This window comes from Lutjanus erythropterus, chromosome 23 (assembly GCF_056507025.1).
Source record: "Lutjanus erythropterus isolate fLutEry1 chromosome 23, fLutEry1.hap2, whole genome shotgun sequence".
In the NCBI taxonomy this organism is placed as follows: Eukaryota; Metazoa; Chordata; class Actinopteri; order Lutjaniformes; family Lutjanidae; genus Lutjanus; species Lutjanus erythropterus.
Window position 1 is genome coordinate 11,459,014 of NC_139339.1, and position 21,530 is coordinate 11,480,543.

The 21,530-nt window shown below is 42.4% G+C and overlaps 4 protein-coding genes across 4 annotated transcripts; 1 reads left to right on the plus strand and 3 right to left on the minus strand.

The window, feature by feature from the left end:
* On the minus strand, positions 1-4,377 carry LOC146305664 (uncharacterized). Its single transcript, XM_084713189.1, has 4 exons — positions 4,315-4,377; positions 4,046-4,166; positions 3,870-3,958; positions 1-1,851 (listed from the first exon to the last, which is right to left on the minus strand). Exons 1-4 carry the CDS (start codon positions 4,318-4,320, stop codon positions 994-996), a joined length of 1,074 nt encoding a protein of 357 aa, XP_084569315.1. The 5' UTR covers positions 4,321-4,377; the 3' UTR covers positions 1-993.
* A 1,233-nt stretch (positions 4,378-5,610) lies between these two features.
* On the minus strand, positions 5,611-11,512 carry LOC146305665 (uncharacterized). Its single transcript, XM_084713194.1, has 18 exons — positions 11,380-11,512; positions 11,240-11,295; positions 11,068-11,163; positions 10,268-10,395; positions 9,988-10,128; positions 9,847-9,915; positions 9,597-9,767; positions 9,426-9,522; positions 9,138-9,346; positions 8,598-8,957; positions 8,387-8,507; positions 8,108-8,313; positions 7,904-8,021; positions 6,897-7,069; positions 6,238-6,332; positions 6,043-6,161; positions 5,795-5,959; positions 5,611-5,716 (listed from the first exon to the last, which is right to left on the minus strand). The coding sequence occupies exons 1-18, from the start codon at positions 11,406-11,408 to the stop codon at positions 5,670-5,672; spliced, it is 2,400 nt and encodes a 799-aa protein (XP_084569320.1). The 5' UTR covers positions 11,409-11,512; the 3' UTR covers positions 5,611-5,669.
* A 194-nt stretch (positions 11,513-11,706) lies between these two features.
* On the plus strand, positions 11,707-16,022 carry LOC146305666 (uncharacterized). The gene is made up of 19 exons (XM_084713192.1): positions 11,707-11,844; positions 11,932-11,987; positions 12,061-12,150; positions 12,456-12,583; positions 12,704-12,844; positions 12,917-12,988; positions 13,083-13,253; positions 13,337-13,433; positions 13,519-13,736; positions 13,892-14,039; positions 14,106-14,314; positions 14,408-14,525; positions 14,606-14,811; positions 14,894-15,011; positions 15,092-15,264; positions 15,344-15,441; positions 15,520-15,638; positions 15,712-15,852; positions 15,921-16,022. The coding sequence occupies exons 1-19, from the start codon at positions 11,822-11,824 to the stop codon at positions 15,965-15,967; spliced, it is 2,373 nt and encodes a 790-aa protein (XP_084569318.1). The 5' UTR covers positions 11,707-11,821; the 3' UTR covers positions 15,968-16,022.
* Positions 16,023-17,333: 1,311 nt separating this feature from the next.
* Positions 17,334-21,282, minus strand: LOC146305667 (uncharacterized). The gene is made up of 17 exons (XM_084713193.1): positions 21,190-21,282; positions 20,952-21,079; positions 20,704-20,844; positions 20,559-20,627; positions 20,296-20,466; positions 20,098-20,194; positions 19,636-19,853; positions 19,333-19,480; positions 19,058-19,266; positions 18,845-18,962; positions 18,556-18,761; positions 18,356-18,473; positions 18,103-18,275; positions 17,926-18,023; positions 17,729-17,847; positions 17,496-17,651; positions 17,334-17,426 (listed from the first exon to the last, which is right to left on the minus strand). The coding sequence occupies exons 1-17, from the start codon at positions 21,266-21,268 to the stop codon at positions 17,386-17,388; spliced, it is 2,289 nt and encodes a 762-aa protein (XP_084569319.1). The 5' UTR covers positions 21,269-21,282; the 3' UTR covers positions 17,334-17,385.
* Between the last annotated feature and the right edge of the window lie 248 nt (positions 21,283-21,530).

Here is a 21,530-nt window from a genome sequence, read left to right on the forward strand (position 1 = left end):
GGCTAAAATATGTTGTCCTGCTCACCCTGCTGCTTCTCAAAACTTCAGAGGTGCTGACAACCATCCACTGCAGATAATACTCTGGACTTTGTATAAACACATCATAAAACACCACTTCAAAACAAACCAAACTATCCCTTTAAGCAGCTGGGAGCTTAAGGTAGATCATTTACTGCTGACACTGACAGAAACTGTGAATATGCATGTACATGTTCAGTAACAGAGCTCAACACCACTCCGTCCACCTCTTCTTGTGAGCATGTCGCCCCTTCACTGACGTCTCTCCTCCTGCATTTCTGTGTAACTTCAGGTTTGAAATGCCAATCATTCTAACTACTGCTCGGCCAGATTGTAGAAATGTCAGACCTGCTGCGAAGAAAAGAGCTGGGCGTTCCTGTTAATGCCTGTCGTGTCACAGTTGTCACATGCAGGTTAAATCGTCTCTCATTCCTGCTACGCACAGCAACCTGTGGTATGTCACCAGGGTGGCCAGAATACAGGCTCTGACATGTTTTATTACACAAGAATCTCGTTAACTTTTTAAAGAGGAATTTATCTCATCACAACCCTGTAAAAAATCTAATCAGGAAGTGCCTTTGAATTTTCAAAAACACAGAATTACTACTAACTACTACAGAGATGTCTGTCAGGATCATATCAAGCACAAGAGCTTTGGAAATGCATGTAACTGTGGGCTGAGCTGTACTGCCATCATGACGTTTCAGTGGTCGTGCTGTTTACTAGCTTGTTAGCTTATGTCACTAGCCTTTGTGTAGCTCCCCCTGCAGACGGGATATTTTTTGTGGATATGCTGTAAATGTACAATATGTTGTAAATGAGTGGGAGGATTTTCTCCTTCAAAACAGTAGTATGCAATAAAAACGTGTTTTTTTCTATCAGCTATGTGTTTGTTTCTCAGTAACAAAGGCTCAACTGTTTACATTTTTTTTACTGAAGAACAATGAAAGAAAATTTCAAAGCAAATGTACAAAGTCAAAGATACAGATCGAACCCTCCCACGCCCCCGAGGCTCAGGAGGACGTGCACGGCGTCTCCCTCGGAGTCTGAGAGCGTTCTTTCCGTCAACTCTGAAAAATCTCCAGAGACCCCTGATCTGCTGTTTGCGTACGAGTCTGATGAGAGTGAAGGCAGCCTCGGGGGTAAAGAGGAAGCCAAATATTCGTCATGAGCTGGCAGGTGAATGTCATCAGCATTTCTTCCCTCCACGATCACGAACCCCCTCCAGCTTGGTCCTCCAGACTCCCTGGTACAACTGACGCTGTTGTTTTTTTGGGTACAGTCAGTTACTGATGCAGGATGCAAAGACTCAGATCCTTGATGTGGGTGCGGCTTTGGATCAGGAAGTGTTACTGGTGGTTTATTTTGCTTTTGGAGCCAGATTCTGTCCTCCTCCATCAGGCTAAAGCAACTCAAGAGGGTGTTGGCTGCCTCGAGCTCTGTATCTGACCAACATCTTCCCTGCTGCAGCTGACCTCGCACGCTGGCCTCCATCGGATGTTGCACATCACTACAGAAGGGCTCATAACCCTCCTCAGCTGAGGTTGAGTCCATAGCTTCAGGGTGCCACAGGAACGGGATCTCATCACTCTGTGCAGGCTCTTGGTGGTGCAGTTTCAGGAGGCTGGTGACCGCTTCGTCCTCCTCCTGGGTCAGCTGGAGGATGACTTGGGTTGGCTGTCCTGGAGGTTGGAGGGTATTTGTTTTACAGGTGAGGCTGCCCAGATCCCGGATGTGGTGTGGTCCAGATCTGAATGGGTCTGGACGGACTGGTGGGGCCGGGCAGGCGGACATCACAGGTGGTGGAGTGTTGAGCTGGAACCAATCCAAGACCTGATGGAAAGAAATTAGTTGAGAGACATTTTAATAGACATGTTACACAACAAATTCAAACACCGTCCAAATGACGTCCTCAAGTGTCTTCTTTTGTCTACAACAGAAAGTTTTCACTTTACTGTCAGAAAGAACCAAAAAAAGGAGAAAATATTCACATTTAAAGGTTTTTATTGATAATCTTTTTATATAAACAATTTAAAAAAAAATAATACAGCCACTGTATAAGACATGTGATGTTTGGTTCCTGAGCAAAGACTACAGCAACCTGTGAACCACTGGGATGGAAGGGGCGGGAAGAGTGTGACCTCTAGTGGCTGTATGTCATCAATAGCACCTTTAAGAAGTTTTACTTTCTTTCTTTAAAAAAATATTGAAACTGATCAATTTAATAGCTGACAAATGGTTGATTAATTGATTAATAGTTGCAGCTTTGGCTTCATGGGAACTTTAAACACCTGTTAATTACTAAATTACCGACATATTGATATTGGAAACTCAAATAACTTTAGTTTACAATGTTTACTTATACAAAAGTAACATTTTTCATCATTTCTATGCAGCTCTCTCTGTTTTTTTTTTTTTTTTTTGCGCATTTTCTTACCATTGTTTTATGTGCTTTCCTTTTCTGTGCTGTTGTCCAACTATTAGTGTATTCCCAAAATACAATCATCACAGGACTGAGGCCAAAACTAACATTTATTTTCATCATCGATTAATCTGCTGATTATTTTCCTGATTATCACTGGTGAATTGTTCAGTATATAAAATGTATGTATATAAACTGTCCAACCAACAGTCCAAAACACAAAGACTCTTTATTTACTTTCATGAATAACTTGGCAATTAATTTTATTCCAATGTGCTACTCGATTAATCGACTAATGGTTGCAGCTCTACACAGGAGAGTTTTCTCTACAGTTAAAAGTGTATATGGCTGATGCTATATCTGAATGTAAAAAACAAACAAACCGCCTCCCCCTGGTTTCAATTTCCTTCCAGCCCCCTGGTCGGGGTCTTAGCTCTGTCTGATAGGACTGAGCCGATCTTATTAAACGTCCTCGTCTGTCTGAGCCCCTCCATAAGCTCTCACCCAGCACACCACCCTCCACCACCACCCAAAGAAGACAGGGGACGACACTGGAGAAAAAAACTGTGCTCACAATCTGGACTGTCGGATCTGAGAAATTATGTGTCACATATGCAACAAATGATGAATGTATTCAGTCTTTCCACTGTGGTTCATATCACATTTCATTACAGTGTGCTGTCAGTTAGTTTGAATTCAGTGTGCCAGTTCAGTCATGGTTTCAAGCTCAATCTTCCACACTTTTTATGTCCTCTGCTCACAAAACAGACTTGTACACGTATTCCTTAATTTTTGCATTCATTTGCCCAATCATCTGCATTAGTAATAAATGAACTTTTCTAACAAAAGGAAACATCACAATCCTCCATCTGTCAGTATTAGACCTGCATGTAACAATTATTTTAATTATCTCTTAAACTGCTGATTATTTTCAAGAAGCTGGAACCAGCAAATGTTTATAATTTTTGCTTGAAAATTGACAATAAATGATTAATCAGTTGTTGAAATAGTTGGCAACTTATTTCCTTGTGAGCGACTGACTGATTAATCAGCTAATCATCGCCACTCCAGTTGTGCGTCCAAACAGAATACGTCTGAGGAGGGAGAAAGGTTAAAGTTTGCCCTCAAACAACATTTGAATCTTAAATAATATTTAGCTGGACAAAGTCCTTTAAAAGAAGTGCACTCATCTAAATGTGGTGTTGTCAAGTGATGAAAACCTACATTTTGGGTGGAAGGAAAATGATTAAAAGTTTTTCTGAAATCATCTATTATCTCTAAACTATTCCATTTTTTTTTTTTATTAAAGTGAGCTTCTTTTGTCTTCCAGGGACTAAATCCCCTGGTTATTGGGGTATGAATGACCGTACTAGGGTATCCATGGCAACCATCTTTTAGACGCGGGTTTATGAAGTCTCAGCATGCTCACCTTAAGCTCGCTCACTGTGTTGAGGATCCTCTTTCCACGGCTCATGGTGGGATCAGAGTAGAAAAACTCTTCAGGGATGATGGGATGGACTGCAGAGGAGACAAAGAGGTATCATGAGGTGCTTGGCTGCACACCTGGATGACGCTTTGAAACAGATGTGGGTAGAACCGTCTCACCTGGATGGCTGTCGCAACCCGCGTGGTGGTGCGCAAAGTCTGCGGTCATGTACAGAGGCATGAAGGAGGGGTGGTGCAGGGTCCTGCTGGAGATGGGAGGCACGGGGGGCTGCCTGGACCTCTGTGTGAGGAGAAACATGGAGAGATGGATGCTAAACAAAAAAACAACAAGGTCTGCTTTGTTTACAACTTCTGTCGTCAAAGTAGAGTAAGTTTTGGGCTACAGAGCGACAGTGATTAAAAAACAAACAAACTCACGACTCACTGACCTCCATTGTACTTCATGATCCACTTTTCTGTTCAGTTTTGCTGTTAGAAGAGAGTTAAAAGTGATTTGTTACATCATATCTAGGCGTCAAAACAGGGTAAAAGTCAAAAACATTCGCTGACATACCCGTCCTAGCAGCTAGCTAGCGCCCCCTGCTGGTTGATTTAGGAGACCCCGTTCATTTGACTGATAGGCGTTTATGGCACTAATAAAGTTTTTTTGCACGAGTAAAGTTTTTTTTTTTTTGACAGACAGTGGAGGAATGAACCAAGTACAGATTGTAGGTGAGTGTACATTTGTGTATTTCATCTCAGATTTAAATACTGCACTTTTTACTCCTCTACATTTGTCTGACAACTTCATTACTCTTTAGTTTTAAGATTATTTTTCAATACTCTTCCTGTCCAGTGAACACTATGTGGCTATCTGCAGATCTGGTGATTTTTTATTTTTCCCAGAAACTGAAGGGTTCATTGTCCCTTTCTGAGAAAAGTCTACTTCTAAATCTATTTTAAAACTATTAGCTGGAAAATATACTGTCACAAAACTGAAAACAGGACTATTTTTCCTCATGAAATGCTTACTTTTTACAGATACATGGTTCTCCCGGGACAGGATGCAACAGACATCTTGTAGAATAAGATGCATTAAAAATCAGCACAGCCTCAAACAGCAGTCATTTATATCCCAAAACGTCAGAAAAAAAAAAAAAAAAAAAAAAAAAAACACTGAAAGGGACCATTTTTCTGCACAATCAGAACTTCTAATAACTTCATCTATATAGCACCTTTCATAACATGCAACTCAAAGTGCTTTACAATGTGGCATTAAAAATGACAACAGGTAAAAAACAAACAAAAAAAAAACAACAACAACAACAACAACCTTTTCCTTGTCCTTGTTAAAAGTCTAGCAGCAGAGTTTTGGACTAACCAAAGTTTTCCAATCAGTCTCTTTGGTAGGCCGGTAAGCAGTGCATTGCAATAGTCCAACCTGCTAGTGATAAAAGCATGTACTAATGTCTCTGCATCCTGCTTTCCTAAAAAAAAGGCATGACTTTGGCAACACTCCTCAGGTGAAAGAATGCTGCCTTGGTCACTTTGAAGCCCACATTAATTCTTTACCTTTGAGTTGACATTTGTGCAGTAACAAGATTTGTACATACTGAAGGTAGTCAGTGAGAATAAAGCTAACAAAATTGCCTTCACCCAAATCAACACCCTTTTCCACCTTGACAGTTTTTAGTCTCCACATTAGTGTCAACACCCCAGACACAGACATCTACACACTAGACAAACAGACTTAAGAAACCGCTTTATTAAATTTCATATATTCATTTTAAAAATTCCACCTCCTTCAGATTTGGGCAGCTTCTACTTTTGTTTGTGAGGATCCTTGTGTTCCTGTGAAGAGATGCCCAGAAAGTTAACAAAGTGACACCTTTACTCTTAAATATGAATTTTAAATGGTCAAGTTCTCACCTCTTTTCATGCTACTCAAGAGATTCCGAAACCTAGAAACTTTAATGTAGTAAGCAGGTGGGTGGACTGCAGGCCGGTATGAGACAGGTGGTATTCTAGTTGGTCTTCTGGTTACAGGTATGATTTTGAGTTCCGCAGTGGGACTGATGACAGGACTCTGCAGACCTACACACCAAGAGCAGACGTGCTTGATAAAAATTGTGTGAGCGAGTACTGGTCATATCAGGCATGTGAACAAATTACTATACCTGCTGCAGTTTGACTGGTGTGGATGATGCTGCCCACACCAACTGTGTCAGACTCAAACCTGTACACCGAGAAGAGTCGATGGAGGCCAGCCAGTGGATATGTACACTGGATTATCACCCTGCAAGACAAGAGGACAACTTCAAGAAATGCTGCTTTAGAGGATGGTAGTTGAGGGCGAATAATTCATTACACACCTCTCAGTAGCATTCTGAGAAACCACCTTTTTCTTATTGGGGTACTTCTTCGTGAAGAAAATCTCATTTTCATAGGTCACATTTTCTTTGTTGAGCTGAAGGCAAAAGGTGCAGATAGTGATAAAATTCAGATTAGTCATCATTCAGCAAGTCATTAAAAGGAATTTGGATTATTTGAGGTATTGATCCATAGTTAGTTTCCTATCTACAGTAGATGGCGGTCAGTATGGAGAAGCAGAGGGGAATACCAACATGAAAGCTAAGCAATAATGTGGACAGGGTCAGCAGTAAAATGTACTTGCTGCCTAAAAATTAGTTTTAAGTGTACGCTTCATGAGTGTTTGCTTGAGGAGAGTGAACAAAAACTTACTTCTCACTGAAACTATGTTCTCTACCACTCTACCTTGTTCTCCTGTGTTGTCTGTAACCCTAACCCACAACCCTGTCCACAGCAGTACATTGCTTAGCTTCCTACACTTTTCCTGCTGTTCTCCATGCCGATCACCATCTACTGTAGGTAATACACTGGTTTTATGAAGTACTTCTTAAAAGTCACTCTTCAAACAATCTGAACTCTTGAATCCTTCACATATTTGGCCTCATGTTAAAGTCTTATGTCACCAGTGTCAAAGACAGTTTTACATTGTAAGCAGCAGTACCTTCACTGTGGATCCACAGCTGTTGAGTGGAAAAGAGAAGAGCGCCTTTGTGCCATCTACCTCTTTTGGTCCACAGTATTTGTCAACCAGGTTAGTTCTAGTAGGAACTCCTCCATCTGTGATGGCCAGAGACAAGTCTGCCACCACAGTCATCTTGCCATCAGTCGAACACACTAGAGAAAACATTTTAAACTTGTGTCATCTACGTGTGAAATCAGGTCAGCTAGAAAAGCAGCCTGCAGTTGACTAAAGTGCTTTAAACAAAAAATGCAATGACAGACATATATAAAACACATTAGAAACAGAGAAAACAAGTGTGTTTCCAGGCTGAATTTAAGGCATCCAATCATGGGTGCTGAGCAAACATGTAGAGGAAGGCAGTTGTGCAATTTGGGCCCAGCTACAGGAAAAGCACAGCCACCTTGACGCCTCAAACAGCTGTCTGAGGTCATCAGATGAGATTCTGTCCAGTGTTCTAGGATGACAATGGGGCTGTAAAAACCTCAAAGCTTAAAAAAAAAAAAAGAAAAAGAAAAGTCTTGTAGTCAAATTAAATTTCACTGGTAGCCAGTACAACAAGGCTAATATATTAAAGCACCATGTTGAAGGTTGTTTGCAGACGCCTGGCTGCATTTTAAAAATCAGCTGAAGGTGTGATAGTCTGACTCAGTGTTGAAATAATCTAGGTGAGAACAAATAAAAGCATAGATCGTCTTGTAATCTCCAAAATGCATATGCTTGACCTTAATTAAAACTACTGCCAACTGTATTTGTTTATCAAATGCAACATTGGGCCAAATAAAAGGCTAAGATTAGTTATGTAAATCCCTACAATAGAGTGGTCCCAGGTTGCAAACTACATTTTTAGCAATATCAAGGGGTCCAAAACATAAAATGTTCACCTTATTGTTAGTTTTAAGTTACTAGTGATCCAATGATTAATATAATTTAGGCAGTCAATCAGGAGAGTCCTTAAACCACCCACAGTATAAAGAAAAAAGTCTTACTGATGAGTTCAGTTGTAGTGAATGGACAAGTCTTGACAGTGGAGCTCTGGACCTCTGATGTTTCACGATCTCGCACAAGGATCTCAAAAGTGCCAAAGAATCCCTTCAGAGTAAATTCCTGTAAAACACAAGCAGCCTCGTCACTGATATCCATTTTAAATGCAAGTTTTGATTCTTCCATCAAGTTATTTTCCCTCGTCTTACCTTGTACACGTAGCCATGAGTGAACAGCGGCACTTCAAGCAGCAGACTCTGGCTGTCATTGCTCATGACGTAGCCATGCTGGGCCGCCAGCTCTGGTGTCAGCGGGTCTGAGTCGATACTGATCTCCCACAGGTAGTTAAAAGGCCGGTGGTCCAGTTTGAAGCTGATGCCAGACTCCAAACAGACAGCATCAAAGGCTGGAGAGGCTGACAAAGACAAGACGATGAGTTGTCTGTTCACTGCCACTACAAATCCTAACCATTCAATTTCAATACTTACAGACATTTGTGAACAATGCCACAAGAGAAGCCAGGTGGTAATGAGTGTCGTTTTCAGGAAAAAGAGTCAGCGTGTAGTTGATGTCCAGTATATAGCGGAGAACTGCATCTTTTTTACAGTACTAGGAGACAAAATACAATCACGACTGAGCTCAGGCAAACTGTGCAAGGTTGGCTTGCGTGTAGTGTAGTAAGACTGTCAGCCCACTTACATGCTGCATGACAACATCATCATCAAAAGGCACCTTCAGAGTGTAGCCCAGAGTGTCATTGGCATGAACAACTTCTGTGATGGTGTGGCTGCTTGTATTTGTGAAAGGCAGTGTGTATTCGTGTCCATTCAAATGAACACCAGTGAGCGCAACGTCTTCAGGGACGTCTCCGAGGTAGACGGTGAACATGTGCTCTTCGAGAACGGTTCGGTTTTCAGTGAAAACTGGGCACGGCAGCAGGGGAGTGGAGAGCGTCCTGTGAAACCTGAGCCTGGTCTCCATGTGATCCTCATCCTCCAGGATTTGTTCCAAGTACAGATGAAAGACATAAAACTCGTAGAGATCGTCAGATACAAAGCTCTGCAACGGACACATGCAGTTTGTGAGGGTATGTTTGGAGACAAAAACACTTTAGGATAAGCAGTTAGAAGTATTCAGGCTCTTCAAATGTGTGAGGGGACCTCATTACCAAAATTTCCTAATGGGGCCCCTGATTTACATATTTTAGGCGTTTCAACTCATTACATTACTGCTTCTGACCTTCCTGTATCCTCCTTCAGCATTATAGGGGATGCCGATTTCAACTGTGCTGTTGTGCATCTCCACAATGTAGCCCCTCTCCTCTGCAGCCGTCTGCTCCACAAGTTCACCGTTCAGTCCGATGTTGAGCTTTGTGCTGTCAAGACTCGGGTACAGCGCCTCTGGCATCTCCCACAACATGTATCCACCCTCATCATACGATCCCTCATCTGAAGGAAAGACACCAATCTTGAAAATTTAACTGTAAATTAAGTGAAATGTGAAGTGCAGCAAATGAGAAGTACTGACGCATGGAGCAAGCAGCCTCCAGGTCGACCATGAGGACAACCCAGCTTTGTCTGGAGAACAAAGTTGCATGGACCACCTCTACTGGAACACCATTCACCTGGAGAGAAACCCAAAATCAGAACCTGCTTTGGACTAGAAGTTTTTAACGAAACAGACTTGCTAGTGGTTTACCTCAGTGCTGAAAGAGTCAGGTTGTCCATACGGCGTACGAAACACAAGCCTTCCATCCGTCGAGTCAAATGCATAACCCTGCTTACGAGCTTCAGAGAGGTTCATGGCCGGCAGCTGCTCCTCCCCTTTCCGAAACATCACCTGCCAGTCTGAAGTGGTAGATCTGTGTGCCTGGAAGGAGATTTAAAAATTTAAAAAAGTAGAACTTGACTGCACAAACTGAGAAATGCAGTGACTTTGAAAAACGTACAGGTCTGAGGGCACTCCAGTCATCGTTCTTTGTCCCAGATGGACAGGTGATTTCACTCCTCACAGACACCTGGAAAGAAATATAATTTCTGAACATCTGAAACCATCCCACAAGTATAATATAAGATGCAACCAAGCTTACTTCCATATAGTTGGCTTCACAGGTGACCTCTCTGGGGGACCAGGGGAGAGCAGGAGGACAGGTCTTGTTCAAAGTATAGGTGACCTCCTTTCCTTCATGTGTCCCCATCAGGTTCAGGTTGAACGTGAACACTTCATCATCCTGAAAGACCCAATAAAATGTGTAAAAACACACCAACTCAAGAGTTGTGGAGTTTTAGGTCTCCTGTATCTAAAGGGAGGCCACATCTAGCCTCATACAGTTTGTGTGGTTAAAAACAACAACTGATATAGGTACATACCTTGTTATGAGTGTGACAGCTGAAGTAAGAGGCTCTGAGCTCCACGTGGCCTTGTAGAGGGAGAACATTGACAGTGTAGCCACACTTTGCTGCATACTGGTCAGTGATTGGGTACACACCTGTCTCATCTAGAAAAGAAATTACAATAAAAAGGTAGCTTAATACAGAGTACGGGATTTCTTTTATTAGCTGTATCATTGCTACAGAATAGTATTCAGGCCAGGCATGACAGAAAAGAGGTTTAATTTTGACAAAAGGTCAAACTTAAGTATTAGTCACAGGCTCGAGAAAAAGGAAGCCAGAATGTCAAGAATAAAGTAAGAGTGGCATTTCAACTTTAGCCTCAACACTGACTTTATTCTCGTAATGCAACAATTTATTTTTTTGAATGTCTGGCACCAACAATAAGTTTGAGATTTTCCTTTTTGAAAAAGTTGAAATGTCGAGAATAAAGGCAAAGAAAAAATGTCAAGCCCAAATACACTTCTCTAACTTTATTCCCTCATAACACATGTTGGCCTAGCCTCGTTTTAGAGAGTGATGCCCAAAAAAGCATTTACATAATAGTAGATTAATACCAATTAATCTGCCCATTAGTTTTGTTTTATTTATTTATTTATTTTTTTTTTACAATTAAATCAATTGTTTGGTCTATAGAAAAGCCAGAGTTGTGAAAAATCCACATCACAATTTTGCAGAACCCAAAATGAAAACTCAAGGTCTGCACTTATGATCACAAATGACAAAATAAATCCTTACATTCATTAAGTTACAACATGATGAAGCTGTGCAGGACTTACCAACAGCCTCAAAGTGAGGGTCCTCCCCAATAAAGGAGAGATCAACAGCTATCATGAAGAAACGATCATGACACTCCATGTGACGAACTCCTGTAGCTGTACACAAACGAGTGAATGTCAAAATACTGTATGGACATCTTATTAATTGTAGGACACTGTACCACTACTTTACCATTAGGGATAGTGTCACATTCTGCAGTTGACCACACAGACAAGAGTAAGGCCACACTGTAAGAGAAAGAAATCAGTCTTACATGCAAAAACATCAGCACAAATAAAACTTGAATAACTTTTAAAGTAACCACTACTTACCTAAGAAAAAAACCCAAATCCATAGCCATTGATGTGTTGGCAGTGTCTAAAGCTAGCTTAGCTGCTAGCAAACTACACCTGCAAACCAACACAAGCTAAGGTAAATCACTTGCTTGGTATGTCCTGGCCAAACGGGCAAGATGTGGTGGTGTCTGCTGCACCTGCTTTTATTTACTCATGAGGATGAAAGGTGGGAGCCTCATCAGTTGCAGCTGATTGAAAGTTGGTTTTGATTGCTAATGAGCCACACATGTGTCTGTAGTGCCTGACTGCCTCTGGTTGGTCTGTGAATAAATGATTTAAAAGCAGGTGCAGCAGACACCACCACATGCTGCCTGTTTGGCCAGGAAATATACCAAGGAAGTAGTTCACTTTAGCTTGTGTTGGTTAGCAGGTGTAGTTTGCTAGCAGCTTGGCTAGCTTTAGACACTGTCAACACATCATGGCTTTTGGGTTTTGCCTTGGGTAAGGTGCTGAAGGGACATTAACAGACTAATAGTTGACATTAGTGCACCTGTATGATTGTAATTTATACCTGCCTTTGTCTTACAGTGTGGCCTTGTTCCTGTCTGTGTGGTCAACTGCCAAATGTGATCCAATTCCTGATGGTAAGAATTAAAAATGTCTTCAACAAAGGTCAGTAGTTATTGGTGCATATTAAGAATGTTTTGGTTGATGCAGGAGTTCTTCATATGGAGTGTCGTGATCGCTTCCTCATGATAGCTGTTGATCTCTCCTTCACTGGGGAGGAACATCAGTTTGAGGCTGTTGGTAAGTCCTGCACAGCTTCACTGCTAACTACAGAAAGGGTAAGCAATCATGAGTCATGGCACCAAGAATATTACTTTTATTTCCAACCATAATTTCACCAGGTGTGTTCTTAAGGTTGAAGTGCACACACTCCTCCTACAGTGTCTCTGAAACATTATTTCTTTAGTGAGTCTGTAAAACTGACCTGTCCTATTTCATCATTAGCTATATTTTGTTATATCTGAAAAACTAAAGCTGCATTTTACTGAATTAATAGTGCAAGGATGGTGCTGGTGCAGACTGAATTGATGTGATTTGTCTTTCAGACGAGACAGGTGTGTATCCCATCACCGAACAGAACGCAGCAACATGTGGCTACACCATCAGTCTTCTCCCTGTATTGGGCCATGTGGAGCTACGAGCCTCTTACTTCAGCTGTCACACTGACAACAAAGTATGTACATATTACCTTTTTTTATGCCAAGGACTAGATTAGGTGTACCCTACCTTGAGAAATGGCCAAAGGTCCATTCTGACACCTTTTTATACAACTATATTTTATGGGGTCTTTCAGGATGATGAAGTCTTCACATTCAACTTCAATCTGATTGTGACACGTGAAAGACAGGAGGTCTCCTATGCTTTGAACAAGACCTGTTCTCCCTCTCTCCCCTGGTCCCCCAGAGAGGTTACCTGTGAGGCCAACTACATGGAGGTAAGCTCGATTTCATCGTAACATTTTACTAAAGACTACTTCAGATGCGTGTTAACCCTGATTTCTCTGTAGGTATCTGTGAGGAGTGATGTGGCCTGTCCAACTGGGACCAAGAAAGACGACTGGGATGCTATAGTCCAAACTGTATGTAACGGTGCCTTCTGGGAACTGTATGCCAGGAATAGATAGGAATTTAAAGCACCATAGTACTGAACAGTAATTTCAATTCTCTTTCCAGGCCTATGCCACTGCTGTCTCAGACTGGCAGGTGATGTTCCAGAGGGTGGAGCAAGAGCTGATGCCCATGAACCTCACTGAAGCTCAGAGGCAGGGTTATGCGTTTGACTTGACAGATGGAAGGCTTGTATTTCGTACGCCATATGGACAACCTGACTCATTCAGCACTGAGGTAAACCAGTCCAGCAAGTCATGTTTTTCAAAATTGCCTGCAATATCTCATGTAAAGTTTGAAGCAGATTTTGATTCTTTCAGGTGAATGATGTTCCAGTAGAGGTGGTCCATGCAACTTTGTTCTCCAGACAAAACTGGGTTGTCCTCCTGGTTGACCTGATGGCTGCTTGCTCCACATGTCAGTAGTACAATCTCATTTGCTGTAGTTAATTCTCTCAGGGCAGTTGATGAGTGAATCTGTAATATTGGTGTAATCTTCACAGATGAAGGATCGTATGATGAAAGCGGCTACATGATGTGGGAGACTCCTGAGGTCCTGCACCCGCTCATGTCTGGTGTACATGAGAGACAGATCAACATTGGAGTCAATGGTGAACTTGTGGAGCAGCCAGTTGCAGAGGAGAGAGGCTACATTGTGGAGACCGACAACGGCACGGTTCAGATCAGCATCCCTTATAATGCTGAGGGAGGATACAGGAAGGTCAGAATATGCTGTCAAGTTGTCATGACAACTGGGATCAAATTTACTGCACACTGAAGAATTTACAGGAGAAATAATGTGCATTAACAGTGAATTTGTTTTATCTAGCTAACGTTAAACCTGACAATATTTGACACTTTTATTGTCTGTTACAGAGTTTGGTGTCTGGCGACCTCCATGAGTTCTACATATTTGATCTCTACTTGGAGCAAATCTCTGAGGATGAGGATCATGTTGACAGACTTCGCCTTCACAGGACACTGACCACTCCTCTGCTTCCACGCTCGGTTTTCACCGAAAACCGTAAGTGGGATGACTTGATGCATATCAAGTTGATGCAACTGTAATCTGAATGGCTTTTCGTTTCAGGAACAGTTGTTGAGGAGCACTCGTTCACGGTTTACCTCGGAGATGTTCCCGCCGATGTTGCGTTGGTTGCTCTTAATTTGAATGGAATAGAAAGTACAGAGCCATTTACAAATGCAAACAGCCACAACATCACAGAAGTTGTTCATGACAACAACACTCATGGCTACACTCTGAAGGTGTCCTTTGATGACCCCGTTGTCATGACACAGGTGAAGGTCTTGAATTTTGAGATGACATGCTGTTTATACATGGAAACGTCATCCTGCTTGGTTCAATCAAAACTTGTATTTTCTGTTTCCTAGTTCTCCAAAGAAGAAGCAGCGATGCATCACAGTCTAGACATCAACTACACACTGAGTGTTCTGCCTGAAAATGAGCCTTTTTACCACCTGACATCAGTCATGGCATTAACAGATGTCTGTAAGTCACTAACCTTACTCTTAGACTTCATCAGTCTTCCTTGTTCATGGAGCAGTTACCCACTGTCATGTCTTTATCAGCTCCTCCAGCCATTGACGCCGTCTGTTCTGAGTCCGGCATCAGCTTCAAACTGGACCACCGGCCTTTTGACCACCTGTGGGAGATCAGTATCGGCTCAGACCCGCTGACACCAGAGCTGGCGGCCCAGCACGGCTACATCATGAGCAATGACAGCCAGAGTCTGCTGCTCGACGTGCCGCTCTTCACTCATGGCTACGAATACAAGGTGAGACGAGGAAAATGACTTGTAGAACCATAAAGTGTTGATGAGGATGGAGATAAATGACAAGGCTGCTTGTGTTTTACAGGACCTTAGTTTGAAGGGATTCTTTGGCACTTTTGAGATCCTTGTGCGAGATCGTGAAACATCAGAGGTCCAGAGCTCCACTGTCAAGACTTGTCCATTCACTACAACTGAACTCATTAGTAAGACTCCTTTTGTTGTACTTTATGGGTGGTTTTGGGGTTTTGACATGTAATTGACACATTTTCCTGTCTGTCTTCAGTGTGTTCAACCGATGGGAGGATGACTGTGGTGGCCGACTTGTCTCTGGCCATCCCGAGTGGAGGAGTTCCTGCTAGAACAAACCTCTTAGACAAATTCTGTGGACCAAAAGAGGTAGACGGCACAAGGGCTCTCTTCTCTTTTCCACTCAACAGCTGTGGATCCATAGTGAAGGTACTGATCCTTACTAATGCCACTGTTATACAGTTGCCCTTATTCCACACATTACATGTATGTGCTTTTGTTCCTGTAGCTCAGCAAGGAATATGTGACCTATGAAAATGAGATTTTCTTCAGCCGGAAGTTGCGTGCTCTGAAAAATCCATCAGGCTCCAGCAATGATGTTGACAGGTATCTTTAACCCAACTCCTCTGGCTGTTTACACCTCCTAAGCTAGTCCATAAGACTTTTATCCCTCTTGTGTTGCAGGGTGACGATGCAGTGTACATATCCTCTGGCTGGACTGTATCGCCTCTTCTCAGTGTACAGGTTTGAGTCTGATGTGGAAGGTGTTGGCAGTATCATACATTCTGCACACTCCACTGAAGGTAGGTGGTTCGACCACAAAGTATATCATGAAACCTGTGGCGTTCTGACAATTTGTGTGGTCCTGTACTCTAGGTTTACAGAGTCCCACCGCTGAGCCTGCTATCACGCTTCAAACACCACTGCCTGTTACCAGACGGACCCTAAGACCTGGTCACCACCACGCTGCTCAGTACATCAAAGTATCCAGCTATCTAAAGAATCTTCCTAAAAAAGGTTGGCACTTTAAAACCTGGTTTAAAGATTTGATGTTCCCTCTTCTAAATCTTTAAAACTCTTCACAGGAGCTAAAGGATCTTCACAAGCTAAAGTAAATGCTGCCACCTTTTGAAGATGGAGGATTTATTTTAACTGGAAATCAATAAATTGGTGTCTTAAAAAATAAATGCCAGCTGTCATGTCATTTTTGAAACTATCTATAGTAGTAAATAAAACCTGATTAACTTAAGCAAAAAGTGTTGCTTGTTGCTAAATGTAGCCTGATTTTTGAACTACCAGGTCATCAGGTGACTTCGGCACTAATATGTCTTGTCTTTAACACTGACATCCCACATTTGGTTCTGAGATGGTGCTGAATGGAGGATGTTATGAATTTGTCTGTAACAGGTGGAGGAGAAATGAGTTGGATTAACTTACATGGTTAGACTATTAGAACCTCGTAAAAGTCACTATTTAGGCACTGGGTAGTTCAAATGTCAACCGATGCCATTTAAGGGAAGGAAACTACTCAAGCAGTCCAGGCTGAAGTGTTGTCCACATGTGCAGACCATTATTTGGATCGGCAACTGACATTGTTGCACCAGCCCCATTTAAGCCCTGGTTGAAGAAGCTATTGTGAGACACTGTCAGCCATTTAGAAATGTTTAGTCACTGCAGGTTGATAATGGTGCAAGTGTACGTTTTGAAGGTCTTATGGAGATGAAAGGAAGTGTCTAAAAAGGCTAATTGTAAAGGTGAAAAACTGACTTCACCTGGTCAACAGGAAACTCACGCTACTGTCACAGTACCTGAGCCTCACCTCACTTAATTTAGATATTGTTCAAACTTAGCAAAAATCAGAAACACTTATCTTCCTATTTTCCTGTAAGACAGGAATATTCTGAAATATGGCCCCAGTTGCCCACAGTGCAACTCAACTGCCAACAGCAAGTTTGGCCCACATTCAGCCCCAACAAAACTTGGAAAATGTGTACAGAAACAGTGCTGCACTAAACACTCATGTACATAAGCAAACTGCAGCCTTTAAGTGTTGACACATTTTTCTGCTGATTTGATGACACCTACCAAAAGACAAAAGCCTGCTGCATACCATTTTGACAAAACATGCCATTCAATCCAGAAACCATAGAAAAACAGCACACAATGTTTTTTGAATGTGCCACTGGTGTTATGCTAGTACTAGCTAATGTTGACTCAGAGGGAAGTCTCAAGTTCACACCCACACCTAGGTTTTTTTAAACTTTTTTCACCTCAGACTCAAGTAACTTGATCATTTCAAACTTCACCAGCTCCCTCTGAAGCCACATGACAACTTTGTAGTTTTAGCCCTTGACCAAGTCCAACCTAGCAGCTCACAGATCTTATTCTAGACTAGCACATCACCTCTTAAAATTGGTAAAACAGGATCTCAAACTGTATGCAAAACAACCTGCACCAAACTTTGGATTATGAGTCTCTCAGTGAATAGTCAGGCACACTTAAAGACACACATTTATTGAGCTTTATATTTAAAATACATGTACATCACAATCAGTATGGTGTCACTTTAGCTTGTGATGATCCTCTGGCTCCTGCGAAGAAAATGAAAGATTAAACAATTCACAATTTCACATTGGTCAGATTTCAAATGACACACCAACCTCTCTGAGAATAATTCTGTAGAAAGCTGGAAACTTTGGTGTGCTGAGCAGGAGGCTGGTAACCAGGTTGCATTGAGACAGGTCTTCTGGTTCGTCTGGTAACAGGCAGAGGTGTTTGAAGTGCTGTAGTGGGCTCGACTGTGGGACTCTGTATACCTAAAGTACAAGGCAAACAAATTGTTGTCAGTATGCGATACATCTAGTGATGATGTTTATCTAGTTGAACCACCTACCTTCAGTGGAGTGTGCAGAATGTATGATACTGCCAACACCTTCCATCTCAGACTCAAACCTGTACACTGAGAAGAGGCGATACAGTCCAGCCAGAGGATATGTACATTGCATCGTCACCCTGCAACACAAGAGGGATAAAAGTCTTATGGACTAGCTCAGGAGGTGTAAACAGCCAGAGGAGTTGGGTTAAAGATACCTGTCAATATCATTGCTGGAGCCTGATGGATTTTTCAAAGCACGCAACTTCCGGCTGAAGAAAATCTCATTTTCATAGGTCACATATTCCTTGCTGAGCTACAGGAACAAAAGCACATACATGTAATGTGTGGAATAAGGGCAACTGTATAACAGTGGCATTAGTAAGGAGCAGTACCTTCACTATGGATCCACAGCTGTTGAGTGGAAAAGAGAAGAGAGCCCTTGTGCCGTCTACCTCTTTTGGTCCACAGAATTTGTCTAAGAGGTTTGTTCTAGCAGGAACTCCTCCACTCGGGATGGCCAGAGACAAGTCGGCCACCACAGTCATCCTCCCATCGGTTGAACACACTGAAGACAGACAAGAAAATGTGTCAATTACATGTCAAAACCCCAAAACCACCCATAAAGTACAACAAAAGGAGTCTTACTAATGAGTTCAGTTGTAGTGAATGGACAAGTCTTGACAGTGGAGCTCTGGACCTCTGATGTTTCACGATCTCGCACAAGGATCTCAAAAGTGCCAAAGAATCCCTTCAAACTAAGGTCCTGTAAAACACAAGCAGCCTTGTCACTTATCTCCATCCTCATCAACACTTTATGGTTCTACAAGTCATTTTCCTCGTCTCACCTTGTATTCGTAGCCATGAGTGAAGAGCGGCACGTCGAGCAGCAGACTCTGGCTGTCATTGCTCATGATGTAGCCGTGCTGGGCCGCCAGCTCTGGTGTCAGCGGGTCTGAGCCGATACTGATCTCCCACAGGTGGTCAAAAGGCCGGTGGTCCAGTTTGAAGCTGATGCCGGACTCAGAACAGACGGCGTCAATGGCTGGAGGAGCTGATAAAGACATGACAGTGGGTAACTGCTCCATGAACAAGGAAGACTGATGAAGTCTAAGAATAAGTGACTTAGTGACTTACAGACATCTGTTAATGCCATGACTGATGTCAGGTGGTAAAAAGGCTCATTTTCAGGCAGAACACTCAGTGTGTAGTTGATGTCTAGACTGTGATGCATCGCTGCTTCTTCTTTGGAGAACTAGGAAACAGAAAATACAAGTTTTGATTGAATTAAGCAGGATGAAGTTTCCATGTATAAACAGCATGACATCTCAAAATTCAAAAGACCTTCACCTGTGTCATGACAACAGGGTCATCAAAGGACACCTTCAGAGTGTAGCCATGAGTGTTGTTGTCATGAACAACTTCTGTGATGTTGTGGCTGTTTGCATTTGTAAATGGCTCTGTACTTTCTATTCCATTCAAATTAAGAGCAACCAACGCAACATCGGCGGGAACATCTCCGAGGTAAACTGTGAACGCGTGCTCCTCAACAACTGTTCCTGAAACGAAAAGCCATTCAGATTACAGTTGCATCAACTTGATATGCACCAAGTCATCCCACTTACGGTTTTCAGTGAAAACCGAGCGTGGAAGCAGAGGAGTGGTCAGTGTCCTGTGAAGGCGAAGTCTGTCAACATGATCCTCATCCTCAGAGATTTGCTCCAAGTAGAGATCAAAGATGTAGAACTCATGGAGGTCGCCAGACACCAAACTCTGTAACAGACAATAAAAGTGTCAAATACTGTCAGGTTTAACGTTAGCTAGATAAAACAAATTCACTGTTAATGCACATTATTGCTCCTGTAAATTCTTCAGTGTGCAGTAAATTTGATCCCGATTGTCATGACAACTTGACAGCATATTCTGACCTTCCTGTATCCTCCCTCAGCATTATAAGGGATGCTGATCTGAACCGTGCTGTTGTGGGTCTCCACAATGTAGCCTCTCTCTTCTGCAATTGGCTGCTCCACAAGTTCACCATTGACTCCAATGTTGATCTGTGTCTCATGTACACCAGACATGAGCGGGTGCAGGACCTCAGGAGTCTCCCACATCATGTAGCCGCTTTCATCATATGATCCTTCATCTGTGGACATATTACAGCTTCACCGTCAGGTCAAACACGCCACTAAGGTTGTCAAAGCAGATATTAAAACACTCAAAATCTGTTATTATAGAGGAAAATTAGCTCAGTCAACATGCAAGACCTCAATTCAGTCTTTACTGTCCTGGACTTTTTTGCTATAGTATCAAAAGAGGTAGACTATTGTTTAAAATCCTGGTATTGTGACAACTTTAGAAGCCAGAGGATAAAAGACAGTAACACTGACACGTGGAGCAAGCAGCCACCAGGTCAACTATGAGGACAACCCAGCTCTGTTTGGAGAACAAAGTTGCATGGACCACCTCTACTGGGACACCATTCATCTGGACAGAAAGACAAAGACAGGCATTATATGCACCATGTATGGAGTATATAACTGCGTGACAAACCTTTACTGCTCTTGTACAAAATTTTGCATGTTTACCTCCGTGCTGAATGAGTCAGGTTGTCCATACGGCGTACGAAACACAAGCCTTCCATCTGTCAAGCTGAACACGTAGCCCTGCTTCCGAGCCTCAGAGAGGTCCATGGGCATGAGTTGCTCCCCATCTCTGTGCAGCATCACCTGCCAGTCTGAAGTGGCTGAGGAATAAGTCTAGATGGGAGAAGTATTTGAGACCGTTCTACATCAAAGGTCATAAAAATCAACTTGAGCAATGTACCAGTACTCCAGTTGACCATACATACAGGTTTGAGAGCATTCCAGTCTACCTTTTGTGATTCAGATGGACAGGCAACTTCACTCGTCATAGACACCTGAAGAGAAACCAGGATTAGTAAACATTTCAAACACTGCCTGATTTAATATTACCAAGAAGTAAACCAAGCTTACCTCCATGTAGTTGGCCTCACAGGTAACCTCTCTGGGGGACCAGGGGAGAGAGGGAGAACAGGTCTTGTTCAAAGCATAGGGGACCTCCTTTCCTTCTTGTGTCGTAATCAGGTTGAAATTGAACGTGAACACTTCATCATCCTGAAAGACCCCATAAAAAAAACAAGATGTTTAATTAAACATCTCCACAGGTGCCCTAGTTTAAGTAGATCAATAATCAATAACCGTTTTATGCCATTTGTACATACTTTGTTGTCAGTGTGGCAGCTGAAATAAGAGGCACGCATCTCCACGTGGCCCGTTACAGGGAGAAGACCGACAGTGTAGCCGCACTCTGCTGCATAGTCCTCACTTATGGGGTGGACACCTGTCTCGTCTGGAAGACGACCACTCAAGTCATTAGACCCAACATGTCTTTATATTATGAGCTTTATTTTTTAGGCCACACTTTGATTAGATTCTTCAGTTCAGCAATGAAGGACTCACCAACAGCCTCAAAATGAGGTTCATTCCCAGTGAAGGAGAGATCAACAGCTATCATGAGGAAGCGATCACGACACTCCATGTGAAGAACTCCTGCATGAACAACAAAGTTCAGATTTTAAATATGTCCTAGTGACTGCTGACATGTGTCTAAACAGACATTTTTAATTCTTACCATCAGGAATTGGATCACATTTGGCAGTTGACCACACAGACAGGAACAAGGCCACACTGTAAGACAAAGGCAGGTATAAATTACAATCATACAGGTGCACTCATGTCAACTATTAGTCTGTTAATGTCCCTTCAGCACCTTACCCAAGGCAAAACCCAAAAGCCATGAT

Coding starts and splice junctions, on each gene's coding strand:
- LOC146305664 (XM_084713189.1), bottom strand. Junction 3,959..4,045: donor GGGTTGCGACAGCCATCCAG/GTGAGACGGTTC, acceptor TCTCCTCTGCAG/TCCATCCCATCATCCCTGAA. Junction 1,852..3,869: donor ACACAGTGAGCGAGCTTAAG/GTGAGCATGCTG, acceptor TCTTTCCATCAG/GTCTTGGATTGGTTCCAGCT.
- LOC146305665 (XM_084713194.1), bottom strand. CDS start 11,408: ATGGCTATGGATTTGGGTTTTTTTCTTAG. Junction 10,396..11,067: donor CCCTCACTTTGAGGCTGTTG/GTAAGTCCTGCA, acceptor TTTCTTTTCTAG/ATGAGACAGGTGTGTACCCA. Junction 7,070..7,903: donor CACTACAACTGAACTCATCA/GTAAGACTTTTT, acceptor TGTTTTCTCTAG/TGTGTTCGACTGATGGCAAG.
- LOC146305666 (XM_084713192.1), top strand. CDS start 11,822: ATGGCTTTTGGGTTTTGCCTTGG. Junction 13,434..13,518: donor GATGGCTGCTTGCTCCACAT/GTCAGTAGTACA, acceptor TAATCTTCACAG/ATGAAGGATCGTATGATGAA. Junction 15,853..15,920: donor AAAGAATCTTCCTAAAAAAG/GTTGGCACTTTA, acceptor AACTCTTCACAG/GAGCTAAAGGATCTTCACAA.
- LOC146305667 (XM_084713193.1), bottom strand. CDS start 21,268: ATGGAGTGTCGTGATCGCTTCCTCATGATAGCTGTTGATCTCTCCTTC. Junction 20,195..20,295: donor CTGACTCATTCAGCACGGAG/GTAAACATGCAA, acceptor CTTTCTGTCCAG/ATGAATGGTGTCCCAGTAGA. Junction 18,474..18,555: donor CTCATGGCTACGAATACAAG/GTGAGACGAGGA, acceptor TGTGTTTTACAG/GACCTTAGTTTGAAGGGATT.